Genomic DNA, 22233 nt, shown 5'->3' on the forward strand with positions numbered 1-22233 from the left:
CGCCCCACCCCCACCCCGGCTAAGATAAATGCCCACCAGGGATCCGATACACAAAGTCAACACTGCTCTGTAGCACACAGGGCGGCTGCCGAGAGACCCAGTCCCCAGAGCTCTCCTCGCAAGTCCTGCTTTCTTCCGTCTTTTCTTTTTATTGTGTCTACACGAGAAGACGGATGTTAGTGGAACCTATTGTGGCCGCTTTGCGGTATCTGTGAATCAAACCATCGTGCTGTACGTCTTAACCTTCTCCAGGGAGGTATGTCGTTATTTTCCAATGAGATTGGGAGAAAGTGCAAGTTTTAATACATTTTTTTACAAACCCTTGGGCCCTCTGCGCCATACCTGGTTCTCCATTGGGGCCGGGGGGCCCTATGTCACCAGAATCTCCTTTTTCACCTGAAAAAGGCAAGCAAAGTCAAAATCACCGAGTGGAGCTAGGACACGTCACTCAAGTTCAGAATTATCAGGGTTGACAACATTCTGTGTGTCGTGTCCTAGGATCTTCCCCTGGATAACAGTGTTGTTTCTTCCATGGTAACATCCTAGGAGTTTCCCCTGGACCCTCTTTTTGCTGTGAATACAGAGAGTTGTATTCTATAGATCTCTAATTCTTCAGGCTCTCTCCATGTGACATGGGACACAGGCCTATCACTAGATTTTAGAGACTGCCGGACGATCCTTCTTTAAATCGACTCCAAAAACCCCAGATGTCTCATAGAACAATTTGTAGGTTCATGTCATGAACCTTTAACCCCCTGGGTCAGTAACAACTAACCCTGACTCCTACCTGTGCCCTCATGATGGCAGGGAAACTCAGGGAGAACGTGTCATGTGGGCACTCGGGTGGACCTGGGGACAGTCTCACCCCAATGGAGTAGAGAGTCCTTCCTGAGCCCTCTCCAAGGGCACCAGGGCCCCCACCTGGCCTGTCACGCTGCCTCCTGGAGACAGGATGTGCCATGCAGCCCTCCTGCCCAACCTTGCCCCGCAGCTTATAAAGGAAAGGCAGGGGGGGCGCCTGGGTGGCTCAGTCGGTTAGGTGTCTGACTTCAGCTTAGGTTATGATCTCACAGTCTGTGAGTTCAAGCCCCGCATCGGGCTCTGTGCTGACAGCTCAGAGCCTGGAGCCTGCTTCGGATTCTGTGTCCCCTCTCTCTCTCTGCCCCTGCTCCACTCGTGCTCTGTCTTGCTCTCTCAAAAATAAATGTTAAAAAAATTTTTTTAAAAAGGAAAGGGGTTGGACACCACCATGGTGACCAAGCTTCCTGGCTACCCTAAAATGAATAAACTTTAAAAAAATAGAATAGATAAAATAAATATAAAACAATAAAATACACAACGAATGTACAAAGGCGCGTGAGCACTCCTACAGCGCTTTCTCCTCCCTGAGAGCCTAAACATCCAGCTGGCGCGGGTGGTGGAGGACCAGTGTCCCCTCCCTCTGTGCAGTCTCAGCACATTCTGTCGGGGGGGGGGGGGAGGGGGGAGAGCGCGCCAGGTCCGTCCAGACGACCCCTGTGACTCTCACCAGCATCAGGGCTCAGGAATGACAGACAGGTCAGCCTGACGAGCACATAAACTAAGCTGCATGAGGGGCTTGCTGGCAAGCTGTCCCGCGGTGAGACACAGACATTTATTCAGAGCACACGCTGTACGTGAAAAGCACACACACCCCTACTCATATGCCAACATCCATGGCGCTCTGCGCAGCACCTACCAGGACCTAACGGGTGGAAACAGCCCGAATCTCTGCCGACAGACACGTGAATAAGTAAGATGCGGTGTGGCCATGATTCAGCCTTAAAAAGGAAGGAAATGCTGACCTAGCTACAACATAGAGGAGCCTAGAACACGTTACACTCTGTGACATAAGTCAGACACAGATGACAAATCTAGTAGGATTCCATTTACGTGAATGACCTAGAACCTAGAGCACACAAAGTCATGGACCCCAAGAGTAGTGGTGACCACAGCTGAGGGAGGGGACCGGGGGACACTGCCTCATGATGACCGAGTTTCTCTCCAGGGCCATGAGAACATTTTGCAAACGGTGGTGAAGGTGGTACATCACAAAGGTACTTCATCCCACTGACTTGTACGCCTGAAAATAGCTAACGTGGCAGATCTTATATTAGGAATGCTTTACCACGATTTTTCAGAGCCTTTGCAAAGCACACGTCTCTCTCTGTGCCACGCGTATCTATCTGTGTGCTCTTTACGTAAGGAGTGGGCCATCCTGAACAGGTGCTCCCCGGAGCACCTGAGCTCCGCTGAGCTGGCCACAGTGTCCGTCACACTCCTGGCCGAGAACCTGCCGGGGACGGGCTGAGGCCGGGGGAGGTGCGTGACCACCGATCAGAACAAACCACCCGAACCCACTCGCAGCCCAAACCCCCGAGGCAGGTTACTGAGGCAGAAGAAACCCGGCACCAGAGTTGGGCAGACCACACGGACCCGCCCCCTGCGCCCCACCCTCACGTTGCCAAGCCCTGGTCGTCCCCAGCCTCGGCCGCCTCATTAGCACCCTTGGGGGAGGTGGGGAGACCCCCGTGGCCTCGCTTACTGAGAGCACAGGGCACACCAGGGGCCCAGGGAGGGTTTGCTGACTGGGCAGCGAGAGAGACAGAGGGGCTCTGTGGCTCGAGGCCACATCCTGACCTGCCCGCCCCTGCAGGGCCGTACGGTCAGAGGAGGTCTCGACGCGGACCCAGGCAAGTGCAGGCATCTCATCACTAGAGGGCTGCCCTCACTGGCTGTTGCCTTCCTGGGCCCCGTTCGCACCCAGAGACACCCCACAGTTTCAAAAAGTCACCAGAGCTGGAGGTGGACAGACAGCGTTTCCGGAACACCATCCTTCCATCAGTCAAACGGGGCTCCGGCGCCTCGTTAAACTGGTTACGGAAGTGGTAGTGACCGTCCTGCCAAGCACACCAGCCCCGGATCCCCCTCCCGGGTGCCCTGTGCGCCCTCCGGGACAGGAGCCCTCGCCCCGCCCTGGTGGGCGCACAGCCAGCAGGCGAGTCTGACCACCACTGCCCGCTGCAAACCCTGAGACCACAGCATCGCGTAGAAAGCACACAGAAGCACAGCCGCCAGGCGGGCCTGGCCAGTCCGCAACCATCCTCGAGCTCCCGCACCCTGAGCCCGGGAAGGAATAGGGCAAGAAGTGTGTCGCAAATACCTTTAGAACCAATGGGACCAATTTTTCCATGGCGACCCACACTGCCCTTCTGTCCTTTGTCACCCATGTCTCCTGTAGAAAACAACAAGATCAAAGTTGGTTGGTGCGTAGGTAATCCGGCATGCCTCCTGTTCAACATCGCACACGCACACGCACACACGCACAAGAGGAGACGGAAAACGTACGTCTGTCCTCTTAGTCTCTTCAAGGTCACGTATGTGACAGACCCTGGAAGGTTCTTCACAGGTGGCTGTTGATACGTTTTCCAGAGGAAGACACACCTCGCCTAAAAGTCACACACACTATGGAACGAAGGGGGCCCGCGGTGCATCCCTAATCCTGAACTCAGTCGAGGCCCCTCCGGTTACGTCCATGGACAAGGTTGTCTGTCCTCTGTCCCAGCCCGTCTTCCTGCACCTGGCCCCAGACCAAGTTGAGCAGACCACACTCCTGCAAAGGGGCACACGGGTCACCCTCCACCGCCCGCTGCTGGGGGAGAAGGAAGGCAAGGAAGAGGGCGAGGAGGATCCCGGGAACGCTCGTAGGGTCACTAGTCTTCCAGCGAGGCCGGCTTGCACACCACCTGCAGTCCCATCACCGGAGCTTGGGGGGGGTCACCAGTGCTGCCCCTCACCTCCTCCATACTTCCCATCACCGCAGGCTGGCCCGGTGACTGGTCCTCACGCCATGACCCCAGTGACGTCCTCGTAACAGTCCCCATGCGACCGACCGTCCTCGCCGACCAGCTCACTAAGACCAAGAACGGCCCTCCTCACCCACTCACGGAACCAATCACGTCAGCGGGGGGATTTTCTCAACACTCAGACTTTCTCCCAGAAAGTGTCCTGAAACTGTCAGCAGCCATACCTGCCTGTCCGCTGGTGATCGCCACAGACCGCAAGCCAAGCCGGCCAGCGTCAAACAAACACGCAGAACATTCGGTAGAAGAGACACAAGATCGGCTTTAATTTAAGAATCTGAAACTACGTGAAACTCAGCATAAGCAGCTCGGCAGGAGAGACCTGGTCGGAAGGACTATGTGTGACGCAGATGAGGCTTTGTCCTGCTGTCCTGACGCCCACCCTCTCCTTTAACCTGAGGACTTCCCAGCCAAGAGCTCTTAGTTTTGCGATATTCCCTAAGTTCGGGACAGAGACCAGAGGCTTCGGACGAGCTGCGGCTCAAACGGAAACACACCCATCACACACAGAGCTGACTGAGGCTCACACAGGAAGCAGACTCACGCCCGTTCTCTTACACGAGTGACTCACGACACAGAGGAGACGCAGAGGACCTGAGTGGCTCGTCCGGGTCAAGCGCCCGGGGTACGGCAGGGCCAGGACCGAGCTGTGACCGCAGATCTGAGACCCCACGGGAGGCGGGGGACGCCACAGAAACCGAGGCCAGGCTGGCCCAGCCACCACAGAGGCGACTCAGGCCACAGGTCCTGCGGACTGCGTGCTGTGCCTGGTGCCAGGGACACGGGCGACAGGACTGAGACCTGCGGGGAAGATCTGGGGGCGATCAGACACCTGCAATGGGTGTAATAACCAGAGAGGGTGTGAGTAAGCCCTGGGAGGGGCCTGAACCCATGGACCGGGGTGGAGGAGGGATGGAGGGGGGTGGGAGTCAGGGAGGAGAGTGACAGGATGCCATTGGTGCTGGGCCCGCAAAGGGGCTGGAAGGGGGCGCAGACACAGGGTCGGGGGAGCAGGCCCCGGCGGGACGGTGTGGGAGCAGCAGTACCAAACGTCATGGACAGCCCATGTGAGGGGTGACAACGGCAGCAGGGGACCCTACCCGCCAGGGCTCGCGGAGGGGGGGGGGGGGGCAGGGAAAGGGCGCGGTCCCCTGGACCCCGCAGCTGGGGTGTGGGGCAAGGCTGGCCATGACTCAGTGTGCCTCGAGGGCCCCCGGCCGGTGCGTCCGCGGTTACTGGCAACAGGCAGCCTGGTGATGTCGCCCCGAGGGGACGGGCCCCGAGGACCCCACTGCAGGAGGGGGCCCGCAGGGTCAGAGCCCAGTGAGACAGGTGGGACGGGGCGAGAGCATGAGGCCCGGGGTGGGTGGGGTGGGGGTCCCAGTGGGGCAGCAACGAAGGGTGGGTGCGGAGACGGCGCCCCCTAGTGCGGGGCAGCCCCCACTGCGCCAGCTTGGGGCACAGCGGTCCGTGTGCCGCTGAGCGCTATCTGCTCTGCTCTGTCCCCTGAGTCGCCAGCCCTGCCTCCCGTCCTCAGCCAGACGACCCTGAGTCGCCCGGCCACACTCCGGTCACCAGGCCGGCCTATCCTGCCGACGGGGTCCACGGGACAGGCTCACCTTCATCAACCCCAACCGCGAGCCGCCAGGGCAGCAAAGGAAGACGGCCAAGAACAGGTCTCAGGCCAGCAGTCAGCCCCGCATGTGCCCGCCCGGTGATCCCGCACCAGACAGCGCCGCCCGCACCGCGTCACTCTCGGCGCAGCCCGCAGTGAAACACGCCCAACATTTGTCTTCCCCCAGGCCGCGCCCCTGACGTTCCAGTTCTCGCTGGAACGGCCGCCTCTTTCTCTGAGCACGGTCGTTCTGTCTTTGTTCATCTAGCGATGAAACCCCCCCCCCCCCCCCCCGGGCAGAGTGTCCCAGCACGGCCCGACCATCACCTCCGCAGGGAACTGAAGTGTGCCCCCCCCCCCCCACCCAGTGTCCGCTGCTGAAGCCCTAACCCCTAACCGGGGGCTGCAGGTGGGCCTTGGGAGGTGACCGGGCTTAGATGAGGGCACGAGGGTGGGGCCCTGGTAGGAAGGAGAGACGCAGGTGGGGGAAAGAGCGCCGTCCCCCGCCGGGGACGAGGTCCTCACCAGAGGCAGCCGGATCTGGACGTCCAGCCTCCAGCACCGGGAGGAATTAATTCCTGGTGACTGTGGCGTGTCACACCCAGCCTCTTGCAAAGAGCGTTCTGCGGAAACATCAACGTTCCCTGGGAGGCGACAGTGCTGCGCACGGCCTGTGCGCCCGCTGCCGGCCTCATTCCCCAGGCCTCCCTTCCAAAGGCTAACCTAGCTGTCCCCCAACTCTCCACAGGGCCCCCTTCCTGGGGCCCCGGGAGGGATCTCAAGTGCCGGAGAAGCTGGGCTGGGCCGCAGGACAGGTGTCAGGATGACCTCAGCATGTGTGCCTCTGTAACTGTCGCGAGTCCCCCACACCGGAGGTCGTTTTGCTCGTTTTCACTCAGCGGCCAGCCGTGACAGCAGTCCGCTGGGACATTCGGTATCTCGTCCTCCGTCCTCACGGGGAAGGTCAGGCCCACTAAACACCACACAAGCTCCGAACGGTGCTCCCACGAAGGCAGCGTCCAGAGCAGGACGTCTCGGTGGAGACCGCCCGACCGAACCCTGTCTCCAGATGGGAAGGCAGAGGCCCAGAGAGGCCGGGAGGCTTGCACCTGCGCTAACCCTGGGCCCCCGCTGAATCCCCCGACACAGGGGCAGGGCTGCCAGATCCCGGAGGATGATGGAGTGCGCCTTGCTGTTCAAAAGCCCGAACACGACAGAGGAGACTGGGAGCCACAGTAGAGCACAGACTGGACGTGAGTGCGGCCCCATCACGTGACTGAAGAGCCTGCTGGCCGCTGGGAAGATCCCACCCCGAAATGTGGGAGGGGATGCTCCCTGAGCCCTACCCCCGCCCCCCCCTGCCCCGCACAGAGAAACTGAAAACAACACCTGGCCCTGTGCCCCCATCCAGACGTCTCGCCTCCCCTCCCTCCCGCACAGGGAAGGGGTGGGGAGAGCCAGAGGAGAGCGCCTGCCTGCAGGTGCGTGGCGGCTAAGTGTTTCCCCCACCCCCACAGAACGATTAATTACTGATTGATTTCATCAGCGGAAAACGCGCCCTGAGGGTCCCGCACACATCCTGCCTTCTGAGTAACTTAAAACCCGGGAGTAACTTGAGAGCATTTGGCTCTTGGCCCAGCTCCGAATGGCACGGCCAACGTTAACGCTGATTCAAGGTCGCTGCTGTCACGTGCCCCCCGGCCCCTGCCCTCGGAGAAGTGTGGGACCGTGCCTTGGGGGCTCCGGGGAAAATGGGTGCCAGGAGGGACGTTGCGCAGCTCACGGAGCAGGGTGACAGAGGTTGTCATGGGGCCCTCGGCACGCTGGCACCCGGGTCTCAGACATCAGCCTCCGGAGCCGCGAGAGAATAAACAGCTGTTGTTGACACCCCCGGGCCCGTGGTATTTGTCGCGGCAGCGCTAACAGTCCAGTACGCTTTCTCTGCCCCCAGCGAAACTGGGATTCAGAGAGGCAAAGCCACCCACCTCGAGTCACACAGCGAGCTGGGCAGGCCTGTTGTTCGGTGGCCTGGAGCACGGACCCAGCACATGAGACCCCGATCGCAGTCCTTTGCCCATGCAAGCTGGGACAAGTTACGGTCCTCTCTGAGCCTCTGGGTCCTCTCTGTAAAGGGGACCCTGGGTCGCTGAGCACATGGTAACGTACGTTCCGCTCAGACTGAGGTCTCCTTCTCCAGCCCACACCTCGGCTGAGGAGCAGGGGCCGGTCTTCCAGCACCGGAGAGGCTCCCCGTGGAGCCAGTCACACCCGGAAGGCTACACTGCCACCAGCGGGGCTGAAAGTATGCTGCGGACTTATGGGAAGACAAACACCACCCCCCGCCCCGGGCTGCCTCGGCCGAGGCTGAGGACACCTGGCCATGGGGACCCGGGACAGCTGCCAGTTGGCCCCGCCTTACCTATCGCCAGACTGTCCCTTTTGCCCTCAACAATGTCCTCTAACACCGGGCCCCCCTCCACAGGCCCTGAGACGTGGCAAAACCCGGTCGTGCCACACACCGCAACAACCTTACAGGAGGGCCGGTGTGGGGAAGGGCCGGCCCTGGGGACCTCGAGGCCTGAGTGCCGGTCAGAGACTCCACACCTCCATGCACGGCTCCCACCCGCTGCAGACCTGCTTTCACTGGGCAGAATGAGCAGAGCCATCCTTTGCCGGTGCTGGGCGATGCACACACGAACATACGCACACACGTGCATATACGCAAGTGTGCATGTATGCGTGTGTGCACACGCGTGTGCACATATACACATACGACACACTCATGCAAGCCGCACCCATACGTGCCAACATAAATGCAGGTGTAAACGCGTGTCCTTGTGTGCACACACGTGCCAACATACACATGCCTATTCCAAGATACGTACACACGTAGAAGCATACGCACAACCCATACACCCGTGTGTGTGCACAAGTGCAGGAACACAAACGTATCTTTTATCCTCACACCTCTCGAGGTTGTGAAGCTGGTAAGCACTGGCTGGGCTTGAACCCAGACCACCAGGGCACCCAGGAGGCCCCCCGCACACTCGCCCCCTGCCACAGCCCCTGTGCGCTGACCTATCCCTGGGGTGGCTACCGTTCCCAAGAGGAACGTTCTGTGTCTTGGGTGTGTTGGAGACACAAAGGTAAGAACCATTAAACTCCCCCGAGATGGTCAGCACATTCTCCATAGCGATCCCGGGCGGTTTGTGTAGCTGACTTGTTTTCACTCGCAGACGTTTCTTGGGCAGAGAAATAGTGTGGTAATAAGCCCGGAGGCTCTCACGGGAGCACCGATGAGAACGAGAGCTCTTGGCCTTTTTGCCTGCTTCCGGGAAGGTTTTCTTGCCCTCCAAACGACAAGAAGCTTTTTGCAAAAAGCAAACAAATTTCCCTGCCTCGGATGTAGGAGGTGATTGGAAATGCACCAGACACACTTAGATCCCGTCCCCGTAAGTTTGAAGAGCTGGTGGAGGCTCCCCAGGGAGCCGGGAGCTGACGTGATGTCCCTCCCTCGTCCCGTCCCACTAATGAGAAGCGTACAAGAGCGTGTCTGTCCTCTAGACACACGGGAGGAACGAAGGAGCGGGAGCAGAGCACAGCAGGCACGTGATTCTGATTAATTTTAATGAAGATCTCACACAGTCCTTTGAAGTGGAGACGGGGGAGAGAGGGCACTCGGAATTCACTTCCTCAGCGATTTTTAACGAAGGGTAATGTGCACGTTGCAGAGCCCAGAAAGCCTGTCACCGACACAGGGTCACCCTCCACCTTGGCGCGCCAGGAGGGCCCTGGCTTCCAAGGGGAGCGGCCCGGGGGCCCCCCTAATCTTGTCCTCCTAGCAGGGCGCCTTGAGAACGCGGATGACACACTTAGCAGGCCGTGTCAGCAGAGCCAGCCCTGTACGGTTTCCACCTCGCTGTGCAGGCTAGAAATGTGCAAATTACGCTTATTTCAGTAAAGGACAAAGGACAGCAGGAGGTTTCTGAAGCCCCTTCGGCTGGACTCTGTTATTTCGGAAAAGGCATCCATCGGCTGGCGGGCACTTTTCCTGTTTGAGTCCCCCTGGCAGGGGGGCCGCTCCGTGTGCCCACCCGAGCCCCTCCCCCCGCCCCAGCACGCAGCAAATCCGCCAGAGGCCCCGCGGGACGCGGTTGCACTTTACGGGATCCGAGATGAGCAGGGCACCCAGGTGAGGGCGAGCAGATGTTCACGACCGACCTGCAGCGCAGACGCTGGAACGCTGTTCCACGCGGGAACAGCACCGCCTGGGTGCCTGCCGACGGGTGCCCGCGTCTCCGCCGCCTCCGGAACGGAAGCTGCACTGTAACGAGGGCCCGGCTGGTTCCCTTGTGCACCACGGTTTGAGAAGCAGCAGCGGAGCAGAGCCAGTGAGAAGAACCCAGCTCCGCGTGGCCCGATCCTTGGCCACAGACCCACAGACCCACGTCTGCACCCCTGGGGCCCTCGGCGCGGCGGACAGGGTCACCGCAGATTTCAAAGATATTTGAAGAGGCTGATTTTCAAATTATTTTTCAATTGATCGAGGTCTTTCCAAGCGCCGGGTCTCGCGTGAGACCAAGATGAAAGCAGGTGGGTCACGCCCACCACGCACGGTGCGGACTTGCCATTAAAGGCCAGTCACCAGCGGGGCCACTTCCGAAGGACCCCAGGAGAAATGCCCCTCAGGCCTCGATGCCAGAGACAGTTTGCAAGCGTAAGCAGCTCACGTGTTTTGCCAGATGGAGTCCGAGTCCCATGGTCTTCGGGACCTGCAAAGCCCTTAGAGTAGGCGGCAGCCTGGGGGGCCGGGAGGGCCCACGACGTCCCGGAGCCCGCAGGACCCCCTCTGCCTGCAGGTGCTCCATGCTGTGGACACTCGCGCTGCTTCACAAAGAGAGGAAGTTTGAGAGTCGCTGGCCTAAGTGGCTGTGTCATCCTTCTGGCACTGATGTGAGAACTGTGGAGCCGTCTTGGCGGGTCACCTGACCGAATGCAGAGGACCTCACTGCGTGAATTTCATCCAGATAACCTCATCCGGGGACTCCTGGGTGGTCCAGTCGGTTGAGCGTCCCGCTCTTGACTTTGGCTCAGGTTACGAGCTCCCAGTTCGTGGGTTCGAGCCCCGCGTCGGGCTCTGCTCTGACAGCACGGAGCCGGCTTGGCATCCTCTGACCCCCTCTCTCTCTGCCCCCCTTTTCTCTGCAGATGCGTGCACTCTCTCTAAAATAAAATTTTATGTAACAATCTCATGTTATCCATACGTATTTTGTGGTGTCCAAAATTTTCTACCTTAGCTGAAACGTAGTGTGTTGTATTTTAAACATGCCGTGAAACAAAACAGAATGGGGAGAAGGGGAGGGAGAGAGATTGGCGGATCAGCCGCGGAGGCAAAGGGCGATGTAAGCGTCGCTCCCGCACTTCCAGCAGCAGCCCCGGGGGTGAGGGGCACTCCCTCCACTGTGGGGAGCAGCAGGCCCCCATCAGCGGCTCCTAGCGATCTGCCCAAGATGTGAAGGAGGGGCTGAGCCCCAAAGGCAGCGTTGGGACCACAGATCCATCCAGTCCCGGGACTTCCCCAAAGGGAGGAAGCCCTGCCGTGGCGCACTTGTGGAAAACGACTCGCCTGGTCGGGCAAGGGACCCACCCTGCAGTGGTGAACGGAGAGGAGGGGAGGGACTCGCCCAGACACTGAGCCAGGAGGACAGGAGGCTCAGGGTGCCGTCAGCACTCACGAGACCCAAGGCTGTGGAGCCTCAGATGAGAAAGTGGGTTGGAAAGTTGAGGGCGAGACTCCGCACGTGAACCTCCTGGCAGCGGTTGGGCCAGGTGCCGGAGAGAGGCTCTGGGGACCCTCAGCAGCCACCGTGAGGCAGGCGGACGACACGTGTGCAAGCGGGAGCACCCCGAGAAGGGCGGAGGACCCCGCCCCTGAGGCCCGGACGGCGCCCCACCTGGCACGGCCAGATCCCAGCTGAGGAAGCTGCAGGGCGGTGCTGTGGGCAGGAAGCCGGCGTCGGGGCAACCGGGTGAAAGCTCAGAACGGCAGCATCGGTCACCGCAAAGTGTGACAGAGATTTAAAAACTGATGAACTTTTGGGGCGCCTGGGTGGCGCAGTCGGTTAAGCGTCCGACTTCAGCCAGGTCACGATCTCGCGGTCCGGGAGTTCGAGCCCCGCGTCGGGCTCTGGGCTGACGGCTCGGTGCCTGGAGCCTGTTTCCGATTCTGTGTCTCCCTCTCTCTCTGCCCCTCGCCCGTTCATGCTCTGTCTCTCTCTGTCCCAAAAATAAATAAAAAAACGTTGAAAAAATAAAAATAAAAAAAAATAAAAACTGATAAACTTTTGAGACTTCTCAAGGAGTCCAGTAATGTTTACACGGAAAAAAATGATTCCGAGACATGAAAAAAGGCGGCGGTCCCTTTGCCCACGCCCAGGTGGTGCCCGGACCGCTAAGAGCAGACACGTCCCGGACCCCCGGTTCCTGCAATGCTCGCTGCTGTCCGCGTGCGTCTCCGCGGGAGAGAAGAGCCTTCTGGAAGCTACAGGTGTTGGAGACCGGGCACCAGGAAGAGTGTGCCGAGCGGTGGCTGTGAGCCACCAAAACCCTCCCGGACAGGAGGGGAGGGTGGGAAAGAGGGTGGGAGGACCCTCAGGCCCTGAGCGGCTGCCACCCCGTGCTGCGCAGGGGCCGGGGGAGGGGGTCTGTGGAGGCCCCGGGAGCTGCGCTCATCCTTCCTGGGAGCTTTGCCACAGGGGAGCCGGGCCTGGCACTTCCGAGCTCGCCCACGGCTCTCTCCACGTCCAGCGCAGACCGTGAGCGCGCTGTCAGCACGCGGGGTGTCTGCAGGAGGCCAGAGACTACAAACCCTCACCCCAGGGACACCTGCTGTAGGTCCAGCCGTCTTTATAAAACGCGCCAACATCAAAAATCAGCTCGTGGTCTTTGTCCAGAATACCAAAAATATGGAAGGAACGAGGAAGGGGCGCCTGGGTGGCTCAGTCGGTTAAGCATCTGACTTCAGCTCAGGTCATGAGCTCGCGGTTTGTGGTTTCGAGCCTCGCGCCGGGCTCTGTGCTGACAGTATGGAGCCTGCTTGGATTCTCTCTCTCCCTCTCTGTCAGCTCCTCTGTAGCTCTCTCTCTCTCTCTCTCTCTCTCTCTCTGCCCCAGTCCCACTCACTCTCTCTCTCAAGATAAAGAAAAGAAACAGCACGCAAATTTATGTGAACAACGTAATCACAACAAAGCAAAAAAAAGCACGAGAAAAGGAAACATACCGAAAATAAGTAGCAGTCTCTGGGTGATTTTAGCATGGCTGACTTTCTCACTTCCGGTATGCATAAACCTTCTATCAGAGCACCTGTTACTGCTGTGCGTTGGAGAGAGCTGAAACAAGGCAGTTACTTCATGAAGGCAGGACTTCACTGCCACTTGCCTGTTGAGCTCAAACACGGTGACTTGGAAAACACATCGGTGAAACGGGATCGTGAGATGAATTTGTGAGCATCTAGGATTGGGGAGCTAGCCCACTTCCCGGCTGCACAATATAGAATCGTCCCCACAAAGAAGCAGAGAAACATCCTCTTACCACTGCGTAAATTTCATAACTAGTTCAGTAATAAAATTAGAGGTACATGTACAGCACTTCCCACTTTCCTGAGAAGTATGGGAATGAAATAAAAACAGCAAGCCCTGTAGTTCTGAGATTGTCACAACCCAAGCACTTTGCGAGGCACAAGCTGACCACGGAGCCCGCCCCGCCCGCCCCCCGGGGCCGGCTCTCCTCCGGGTCAGCCGGGCTGGCATCCTGCAGGGGCCCCAGGAGAGGGGCTCCTGCCTCCCTCACTCCTGCTCCACGGATGGAGTGCTCCAGAAAACGGGAAGAGTGCATAGAGAGGTACGCACGGATAGCCTTTTTGAAGTATTCTAAGGAAACGTGTTCTGAGGAGATATTCAGAGGTAGGAAAAGTATCTTGCGTATCAAGAAGAAAAAGAACCCAAAAGCATTTTTTAAAGGCTGAAAAAGACACAATGGAAGAACCAACAGAAAAGAAATACAAATGGCTTTTAAATACACGAAAAGTGACTCTGCTTCGTTCATAATGAGAGAAGCAAAGTGAAGCCTCCTAAGGCGGCATCTTCCTACGGTCAGACTGGCAGCCTCCCCACCTCAGCGAGGGCGTCGGGCGACGGTTCTTTGTGTTGGCCATGAGAGAGCGCATTGCCTCCATCCTTTGGGAGGGCAAGATCGACCAAAATGTCAAATGCTTGAGCACGCTGACCTGGCGATCACACTGTTAGAAATTCACCTTCAAGCCGTACTCATACACGCTTAAAAAGCACACATACTGGATCATTCTCTGCAGCAAACCCCCCTCCAGGAACGGAGCCCAGTTGAAGCAGGATGAGTCCACACGCGGAATCCCACGTCACCACGGGGGAGGAGGCGGGAAACACGTCCGTGCCCACATAGAATGATCTCGGGGACATATTGTTAAGTGAAAGAGGGAAATGCAGATCAATACGTGTACAGTGTAACCGTCTGCACAAAAGGAGGGAGGAATAGAGCGTACACGTGCTTGCCGATTCGATTCGCGGACTATCTCTGAAAAGAGAAATCAACCCAGTGGGGGGGAGGGTGCCAGGGAGCACGGAGTTTCTTTGAACTTTGAGAAGGAGTAGGCTTTGAACTTTGAACTATGAGAATAGTTCATTTATTTTTTTAACTAATTTGTTAGGAGCGAAGGAGAAAACAAGAAATAAAAATCATCAGGGATGATGGAGGCATCGTGACCAAAATACTCTGGGTCTTGAATGTGACCAGGGGCTTCCCAGGTGTGTGCAGCTGTCCGACTCATGACTCGTGCATCAAAAGGAGCATGTCCAGAAATCAACCTCAAAAAAGTGAAAAAGTAGTGCATATGCTTGAATACACAGTAAAGCCTTGGTTTGTGAGCATAATTTGTCCGAGAATCACACTTGTAATCCAAAGCGCTCGTATATCAAAGCGAGTTTCAAGAACCATTGGCTCGGACGTGATCACGTGACGTCCAGTGTCACGTACCGCCCGTATTGCAAGACATCGCTCGTTTATCAAGTTAAAATTTATTGGAAATGCTTGCTCGTCTTGTGGAACACTCGCAGAACAAGTTACTCGCGGTCCAAGGTTTTACTGTATATGCTCAATGGCCTTTATCTGCATTGTTGTAATAACTTTTTGAAAACTGGAAACCACCTAGCTCTCCAGTGTTACGGGATCGACTGGGGGACCAGCTGGACGGATGGCAGCGTAATTCCCAGAGCAGAGTGGGTATACGCTGGCACGCGCCTCTACCCCGTTTACTGGGCAGCGACTTCGCGGGTACGATCTATTTCCTGTAGGACTCAGCACGGCCCCCAGGGGACAGGGACAATGACACTGCTGTACTAAGAAGGAAGCAGCAGAGTCAGCAATTAGGGTCTTTTAGCCAAGGTGGGGGAGCCACTGTGTAGCCCCACACACACCAGCCAAGTCTGTCCACTTGGTCCTTTGCACACCCCCATCACTGCTCGCACGCCTCCTTATCTGCTCACACACCTTCTTATCTGGTTAAATGTTCCCATCACTGCTCGCACGCCTGCTTAACTGCCCGCACGCCTCCACAAAACTGCTTGGAATCCTCCATAACTTTTGGCACACCTCCATCACTGCGTGCACTTCTCCATAACTGTTGCACAGTCTCACAATTGCACTTATACGTGTAATGTTCACAAATGATCCCCATTTTGCAGAGGACGCTGGTGAGGGGCTAGGCCAGGACCGAATTTCCATGCACGTAACCACCCTATTAGGTGGGAAGGGGCACTCTTGCACCCTGGTTCACTCCAAGGTGTCGAATTCCTTTTGAATCCCCGCCCCCCTACTCCCCACCCCCCACCCCCCACCCCGTGGCTCCTGCAGGAGCCAGAGCGCCAGCTGTTTCCTCTCGGGCAGGTCTCTGAGGGGCCCGGAAGGGCCAGACCTGGGGGAGGGAGGGGGGAAGGGGCGGGTACCTTTCTCTCCCGTGGGGCCGACTCTTCCGGGCCGTCCGGGTGCACCTTTGTCCCCCTTCTGTCCGGCATCCCCTGTGGAAGAAGTCACCGCATTTAGGACCTCGTTCTGGGCTCACGCTGCAGTGTAACATGGGGAGGACTGACAACAGACGGCTTGTCACCGTATCTGAGCTACCAGCCAGGCCCCGTGGCCTCCTCTCCCCCACCCCAGCCCCCAGGAGATTTCATCTCTCATTCTGACCATCTCCCACCCCCGCAGGCCTTCACCCCTCCTCCCGGCCCCCATCCCGAGATCTCAAGTTGCCCCGCCCCAAATCTGTGTGGGCTCTGCCTCCGCCCCCCCGCCTTCCCTCCGGGGATGTTGTGTGTCCCTCTCTCCAGTCATGCCTCCGGGCCAGCTCGCCCTCTGGTGCGCAGCCCTCCCTGAGACCCTCTCTGACTGCCCGGCTGCCCCTCCGCCCCCACGGCCGCTTGAGGGGCCCAGGGGTCTCTCGGATCCCCCATGGCCAGGTGTCCTTCTGGCCACCCACCCTGCGCCTGGCTGATGCACCCGGAAGAATAATCAGGTGCCCATGTCAGCACCGCCTGGTCCCTTCAGCACGAGCCCCCCACCCCGCCACCTCCACCCCCACAGCACATGCTCCTGCTTGGGGGCCGGGCACCTGTGACCAGGTGGGCACATCCGCCTGATTCAGTTCGTTATCAAGGTGGGTCCTGCTCTCAGTCACTCTGCGCGCCCCCAGACGTGTCCCGCTCTCCGCCCACACTACATGCCCCCGCCTTTATCACGGGTCCGGGCATGTTCTGGTGGCAGTCACCCGCTGTTCTTTTATCTGTTGCTGATTTCATTCAGAACTGAAACAGGGAGATGGGCTGTTAAGTCTCCTGAGACCCCACACTGGCCACAAATGGACCTGATGGCTTTTCCCCAGGGATGAGTCCGTCCTACAACTTTCCTGGTTCCGGTGGCCACACTGATGCTCCCAGACTGCAAGCCCGGGCCCGGCTGTCACCTCTGCTTTTCTGCGTCCCTCATCAGCTAAGCGCAACCCCCGCCCGGGTCTGTGAGGTCTAACTGGCCCACTCCCTGTCCTGTCCGTGTTCTGTCCCCGTCGGACTGGCCCTGGTGACTGCCCTCAGGCTGGACATGCAGGACAGACGGGCACAGGACGCGGAGGCACCCGGAAGGAGCGGTGCAGGCGTGGCTGGAGCAGAGGACAGGGTCCCAATGTTGGGGGGACATCAGGGTCCCCCCAGTCCTCCCCCACCCCCCCAACCCACACCTAAAACACAGATCCGATGATGTTATTTCCCTTCCCAAAACCAACAACAAGCTGAATGTGGTTACAAATAACGTCCCGTTTCTAAAGCCATCGTCCTCAGTAGGTCTGTAGCCCCTGCGTTGACGGCCACCTTCTCACCTGACTCTCCAGTTTGCACCCCCAGTTCCCTCACCAGCTGCCTCTTCTCTCCGGGGGCCGGGACCTCGTGCCACATCCCAGCCATTTTTATATGGCTCGCCCGCCTAATCGGGGTGGCGTTCCTCCTATGAGAGCACATGGGTGCCGCCTGCGGCCGGGGCACCTGCCCAGGTGTGCGCCATGCCCGCCAGCGTCTGCGTAACTCTGGTCCTCTGTGACTCTCCTAGGCACTCACACGTGGGGAGAGGCTTGACTGGGTTACACATTCCCCAGCGGGATTCCCAAAACTGATCATCTGGCTGGAAGGAGGGGACGTTCCATTTAAATTTAAGTAAACGAAGAGAGGGCACCTGGGTGGCCCCGTCGGTTAAGCGTCGGACTCTTGATTTTGGCTCAGGTCATGATCTCACGGTTCGTGGGTTCGAGCCCCACACTGGGCTCTGCGCTGACTGCAGAGCCTGCTGGGATTCTCTCTCTCCTTCTCTCTCTGCCCCTCCCCTGCTTGCTTGTGCTCTCTCTCTCAAAATAAATAAATAGCCAAAATATTTTTAAAATTTAAGTAAACAAAGAGAAAAGCAAAGTGAGTGCCAACAAAAACTAGAAGACAGAGCTGGCATGTCACCGTCACCTCGTGCCACAGCCAGGAAGGCTCTGGCCAGCCCCCCGGCGAAGGGTGTGCTGACATAAGCCTACCACACATGCGTGGCCCTTAAATCTCTGAGTCGTTTGTCTTTCTTCAGAGAGGAAATTATTACAACAGCAATTCTTGGAGACACATTGAGAGACCAGTGGGAAATACCAACTAACAGGATGAACTCACCACCAAGAACGTGCAGACATTTGGGGACACCAACGTCAGGAAAGAGAAACAGCAGAGGAACAGAACTCTTGGGGCAGTCAGAGCCTGCTCTCAAATCACACACTGAATATCTTCATCAAAATAAGACATGGGGCACCTGGGGGGCTCAGTCGGTGGAGCGTCCGACTTCGGCTCAGGTCATGATCTTGCGGTTCATGAGTTCGAACCCCTGTAGCTCAGAGCCTGGATCCTGCTTCTGATTCTGTGTCTCCCTCTCTCTCTGCCTCTCCCCCACGCACACTCTATCTATCTCTCAAAATAAATAAATAAACGGTTTTAAAAATAAAAAAAGATGGGAGAATAAGTATCTATGAGCAAAATGAAAAAGCACTGAAAAAGAACCAACTAGATCTTGTACACGAAATTAATTTTTGAACGGAATCGCACTACAGAAAGGCCGAGAAGCAGAACGGCCCATGATACAAGCTAGCTCCTGAAACAAGAAATGAGGCTGAAGAATTGTTTTTTTTTCACAATGCAACACGAAGAGATAAAGAACTGGAAAGCTTTGTTTGGACTTAAAAAAATAAAAATAAAAATAAAGCTATCAAGTTGAGAGTGAAGAAATGCCCCACCAGTTCCACTATCCACCTTAAAGGAATTCCAGAAAAAGGGGAACAGACGCTGGAGCCGTGAGAGTGTGCAGATTTAACAGCTGGGACCTCCCGGCACCAGGGGAAGGTGTAAAAGAGCACGTGGCAAGCGCCCACGGAGAACCACGCAGGAGAGACGAGCAGAAACGACCTGGCCGTGTCGGAGTGACGCACGGAACATCGAGAATGAAGAGGAAATTGCGGCGGCCACCCAAGAGGAGGGGAGGTTGTAAAGGCTTCCTGCGCGTGAACGAGAGTCAGGTTGACATGAGAATCGTCATTTGCAACGCGGGATGCAAGATAAAGTGAGATAAAATGAGGCAACGATTTCAACCTGAAACAGCCATAATTCAGTTGAGCGATTGGAAAAGGCCCCTCTGATGAAAGGACTTCTAACTGAGACGGGCTGTTGCCAGGCAAGGAACAGGGAAAAGGGTGTCTGAGACGGGGGTGGGGGGCAGCGCCCGCACAGGTGAGGGGCCAGGAGACCGGGAGAGACTGGTCCACAGGAGCCCACGAGGGCGGGGAGAAGCCAGCGCTCAGACCTCAGGCTTGAGGGCCACATGAAGCCACCAGGGCCGTTACCCGATCCACCCTCCGTGTCAGGGGAGAACATCGAGCGTGCTACTGCAAGGGTCCCAGCGGGGGCGAGCGTCCATCGCCACACGTGCAGCAGCAGCAATCTGCTGTCACGCGCCACGTCCTTGGCCTGAAACTCCTTGATGGCACAACTTCTGCCCGCTCTCCAGCGGCTTCACGCGCCTGCGTCTAACCTGGTCGGACCGGCGTGCGTAGCAAGTATCTGAGGCACCGACACACCCTCACAGCCCCAAACGGCCCCTCGTGTCCCACAAACCCCTCTTCCTAAAGCAGGAAAGGTGACTAATACGCATCATTAAACATGAGTCTTCCTAATAACATGGGTTTTCTTGGTCGCTCTCAGATAGTTAGAAAGTCCCTCAAACTTCGTTCTCCCCACGATTCTGCTTCCTTGACAACCGACCGTATTAGCCGACGTGTTGCGGCCACTACTGGCGGCAGGTGCCCTGAACTCCTCTGTGGTCCCTGTGGCTCCGTCCAGAGCCCAGAGCCCGAGACCCTCCCCGCCACCTGTGCCGCGTGGACTCTCCAGCTCCGGGGACAGGACGCGCTGCGTCCCGGAAAACACCAGCCGCGTGGGTGTTGCTATGAGAAGCCGCGTCCCGCCCCTCGCCGTGCTCGCCCAAACTCGGGAGCGGCAGCGCTGGGGGCCACAGAAGCCATCGGCGGCAGGACTGCCTCCTGGTGACCTTGGCCTCCTCCTTGGAGCCGAGCCCTTGATGTGCTTCTCAAGAACAAAGCTGCTTTCGCGGCACTGGTCACGGTCGGCAGGGTCCGAAGGGCCTGCTGTCTGCTGGTCTCAGGAGGTGGGGTGGCTGGGAACCTCTCCCCTCAAAACTTACACGCGTTCTGGGGCGCCTGGGGGGCTCGGTTGGTGGAGCGTCCGACTTCGGCTCAGGTCACGATCTCGCGGTCCGTGAGTTTGAGCCCCGCGTCAGGCTCTGTGCCGACAGCTCGGAGCCTGGCGCCTGCTTCGGATTCTGTGTCTCCCTCTCTCTCTGCCCTCCCCTGTTCATTCTCTCTCTCTCTCTCTCTCTCTCTCTCTCTCTCTCTCTCTCTGTGTGTCTCAAAAATAAGTACACATTAAAAAAAAACCCTTTTTTAAACGAGTCGTCTCTCTCTCCAAATGCACAGCGAACGTGCTATTGTTAAGGTCTGAACAGCAGATACATTTCATCCCAAGTGCCAACACCAGTCGGTGCAGAAGGGCCGGCAGGAGTCAGGTCGGGAAAGGTTCTGAAGCCCAGTCTGGATCCGGCGACGGACAGGGGAGGCCTGTGTTCATGTCCCCGTAGCGGCCCTCCCCCCGGGCCCGGCCCGTGGGGTCTCAGGGACGTGTGGAGAACGAAAGAAGAGATCGTTTACGTGCTCGTTTCGTGTTCAGAGCGGGGCCTGTATCGCGCCCGTATTCTCACCTCCGCTGACGGACGCCCGCGCACCAAGCTGGCTCTCGTGGCCGTCCCAGAGAGGGCAGCAGGCCGGGTCGCCCGTCACCGGGGCCACTCACAGGCGGGCGTTGAAGCCACCACGCCCCCGAGCCCACCGAGAGTCGTCGTCGGGGCTGAGCGCTCTCTGCCGTCGGGGGCGTCGTGTGGGGGCGGCGTCACCAACTCTCTGCCAGGTCGGACCAGGGGGCTGCGTCCAGCGGCGAGGACCGCTGAGCATCCGGGCCCCGTGAGGCCGCGCGCAGGGGGGCCGACCGAGTGGGGCCCGGCCGCCGCAGACGGCAGAGGGAGGGGCTCCTGTTGCAGGGGACAAAAGTCTGCCGCATCCTGAGCTTGCGTCGCTTACGAGCCCCGAATCATCTGGTCTTTTTTGGCACAGATTTCTCTCCTCTCCCCTCCCCCTGCTGCCCAGGCTAAACAGCAGAACGGTAAAATCCGGACGCCGAGTGAGGGCTCTCTGCATCGGGTCGGCCAGCTCAGGGCCGTGTTGCCCCCTTGGTCCTGGGTCACCACGAGACCCCCAGGCCTCGCCCCACCCCCCCCCACACACACACAGCATGGGACGGTGGGAGGGGCCGGCGGGCTAACGAATGTGGCTGTGACGTCACTTCACGAGGTTTCCGTGTGTTCAGTCGTCCCCTTGAACACATACAACCTGCCAGTTAAACCTCAATGAGGCTGGACATAAAAGCGGGACGTCCAGGTCATAAGGACTTCGGTGAGTGTGAGAAGGCGTTCTCTACGGAATTGTCCCTTTGGGGTGGCCAGGCCGGTCACTCTGGGGCAGGGCTGCGCTTGACCAGCACGTCTGGAAGACACACTCCGCGGCCCCGAAGCATCCCACACGGTTCCACACGACCTGGAAACGTGTCTTGTTACCTGCTAGAGGACAGGCCCTTGGGAGCACGGCATCCGGGTCCTGCAAGGAGGCCCACCCTGTCCTGCTCCCCGGGGACCCCTGCCTGGTCCACGCTGAGCTGGGGCCTACCGCCTCGCCTCCCACAGGTCTCAGGAGGCACCTGGCTCTGACTTTGGTGGCAGCCATTCTCGTCACGGGTCCACAGCCCCTAAATGTGAGTCTATGTTCTCCAACGATCTCCATGGGGAGGGCCGTAGGCATTCCCGCAAAAGTCCCATCCGGCAGAGACCAGGCTTTGGGGCCCGGGGTGCGCACCATCCGAGTGGGAAGGGAGCAGAATGGAATTCGGGGGCACGCGAGGCAATCAGTGCAAGTCGTGGGCCGGCCCCTCCCGCCCTTGCCTCTTGCTCCTGGAGCGAGAGGCCCAAGCTCGCCCACCCCGCGTGGGGCATGTGCCCTGGCCCTGATTTGAAGTCTTTTTATAACTCTGAACAAGAAGCCCACATTTGCATCTTGCACTGGGGCCCTCGAATGGTGGATCCCACTTGGGAATCACGTTGTGGAATCTCTTGCCCGAGCTACGGAGAAACCAGGGACCTTTTCTGAATGAAGATGCCAGTCTGAGGGCCCTGACTCTTTCCCCTGTGCTGGTGCCCGCCCCCCACCGGCTCCGCCGGGCAAGCTCCACCAGGAGTAAATTATATGCAAACCAACAAGAGAAAAGTGTTGGGGGGTTTTGCTTGTTTGTTTTTTAAAGTAGGAATTTAGAGCTCTCAGGAACTGGCGTAGGAGCACTGGCTTCGTAGCCTGAGTGACCCAGTTTGTTTGGCAAATTGCTACATGTCCCTGGGCCTTGAATGTCCTTATCTGCAAAATGGACCAGAGGCTGGGGCGCCTGGGCGGCTCAGTAGGTTGAGCGTCCGACT

The 22233-nt window shown here is 58.2% G+C and overlaps 1 protein-coding gene across 2 annotated transcripts in view; it reads right to left on the reverse strand.

Moving 5' to 3' along the window:
• COLEC11 (collectin subfamily member 11) overlaps window positions 1-22233 on the reverse strand; it is a 28566-nt gene that overhangs the window by 1368 nt on the left and 4965 nt on the right. The window contains exons 3-5 of one of the 2 annotated variants that reach the window (XM_030309071.1): window positions 15531-15602; window positions 3182-3253; window positions 343-396 (exon numbers count right to left, since the gene is read on the reverse strand). In XM_030309071.1, the coding sequence (XP_030164931.1) occupies window positions 343-396; window positions 3182-3253; window positions 15531-15602 (198 nt within the window). The remainder of the gene's footprint in view (window positions 1-342; window positions 397-3181; window positions 3254-15530; window positions 15603-22233) is intronic. The other variant, XM_030309070.1, reaches the window with a different exon arrangement.

Source organism: Lynx canadensis, chromosome A3, assembly GCF_007474595.2.
Source record: "Lynx canadensis isolate LIC74 chromosome A3, mLynCan4.pri.v2, whole genome shotgun sequence".
Lineage (NCBI taxonomy): Eukaryota > Metazoa > Chordata > Mammalia > Carnivora > Felidae > Lynx > Lynx canadensis.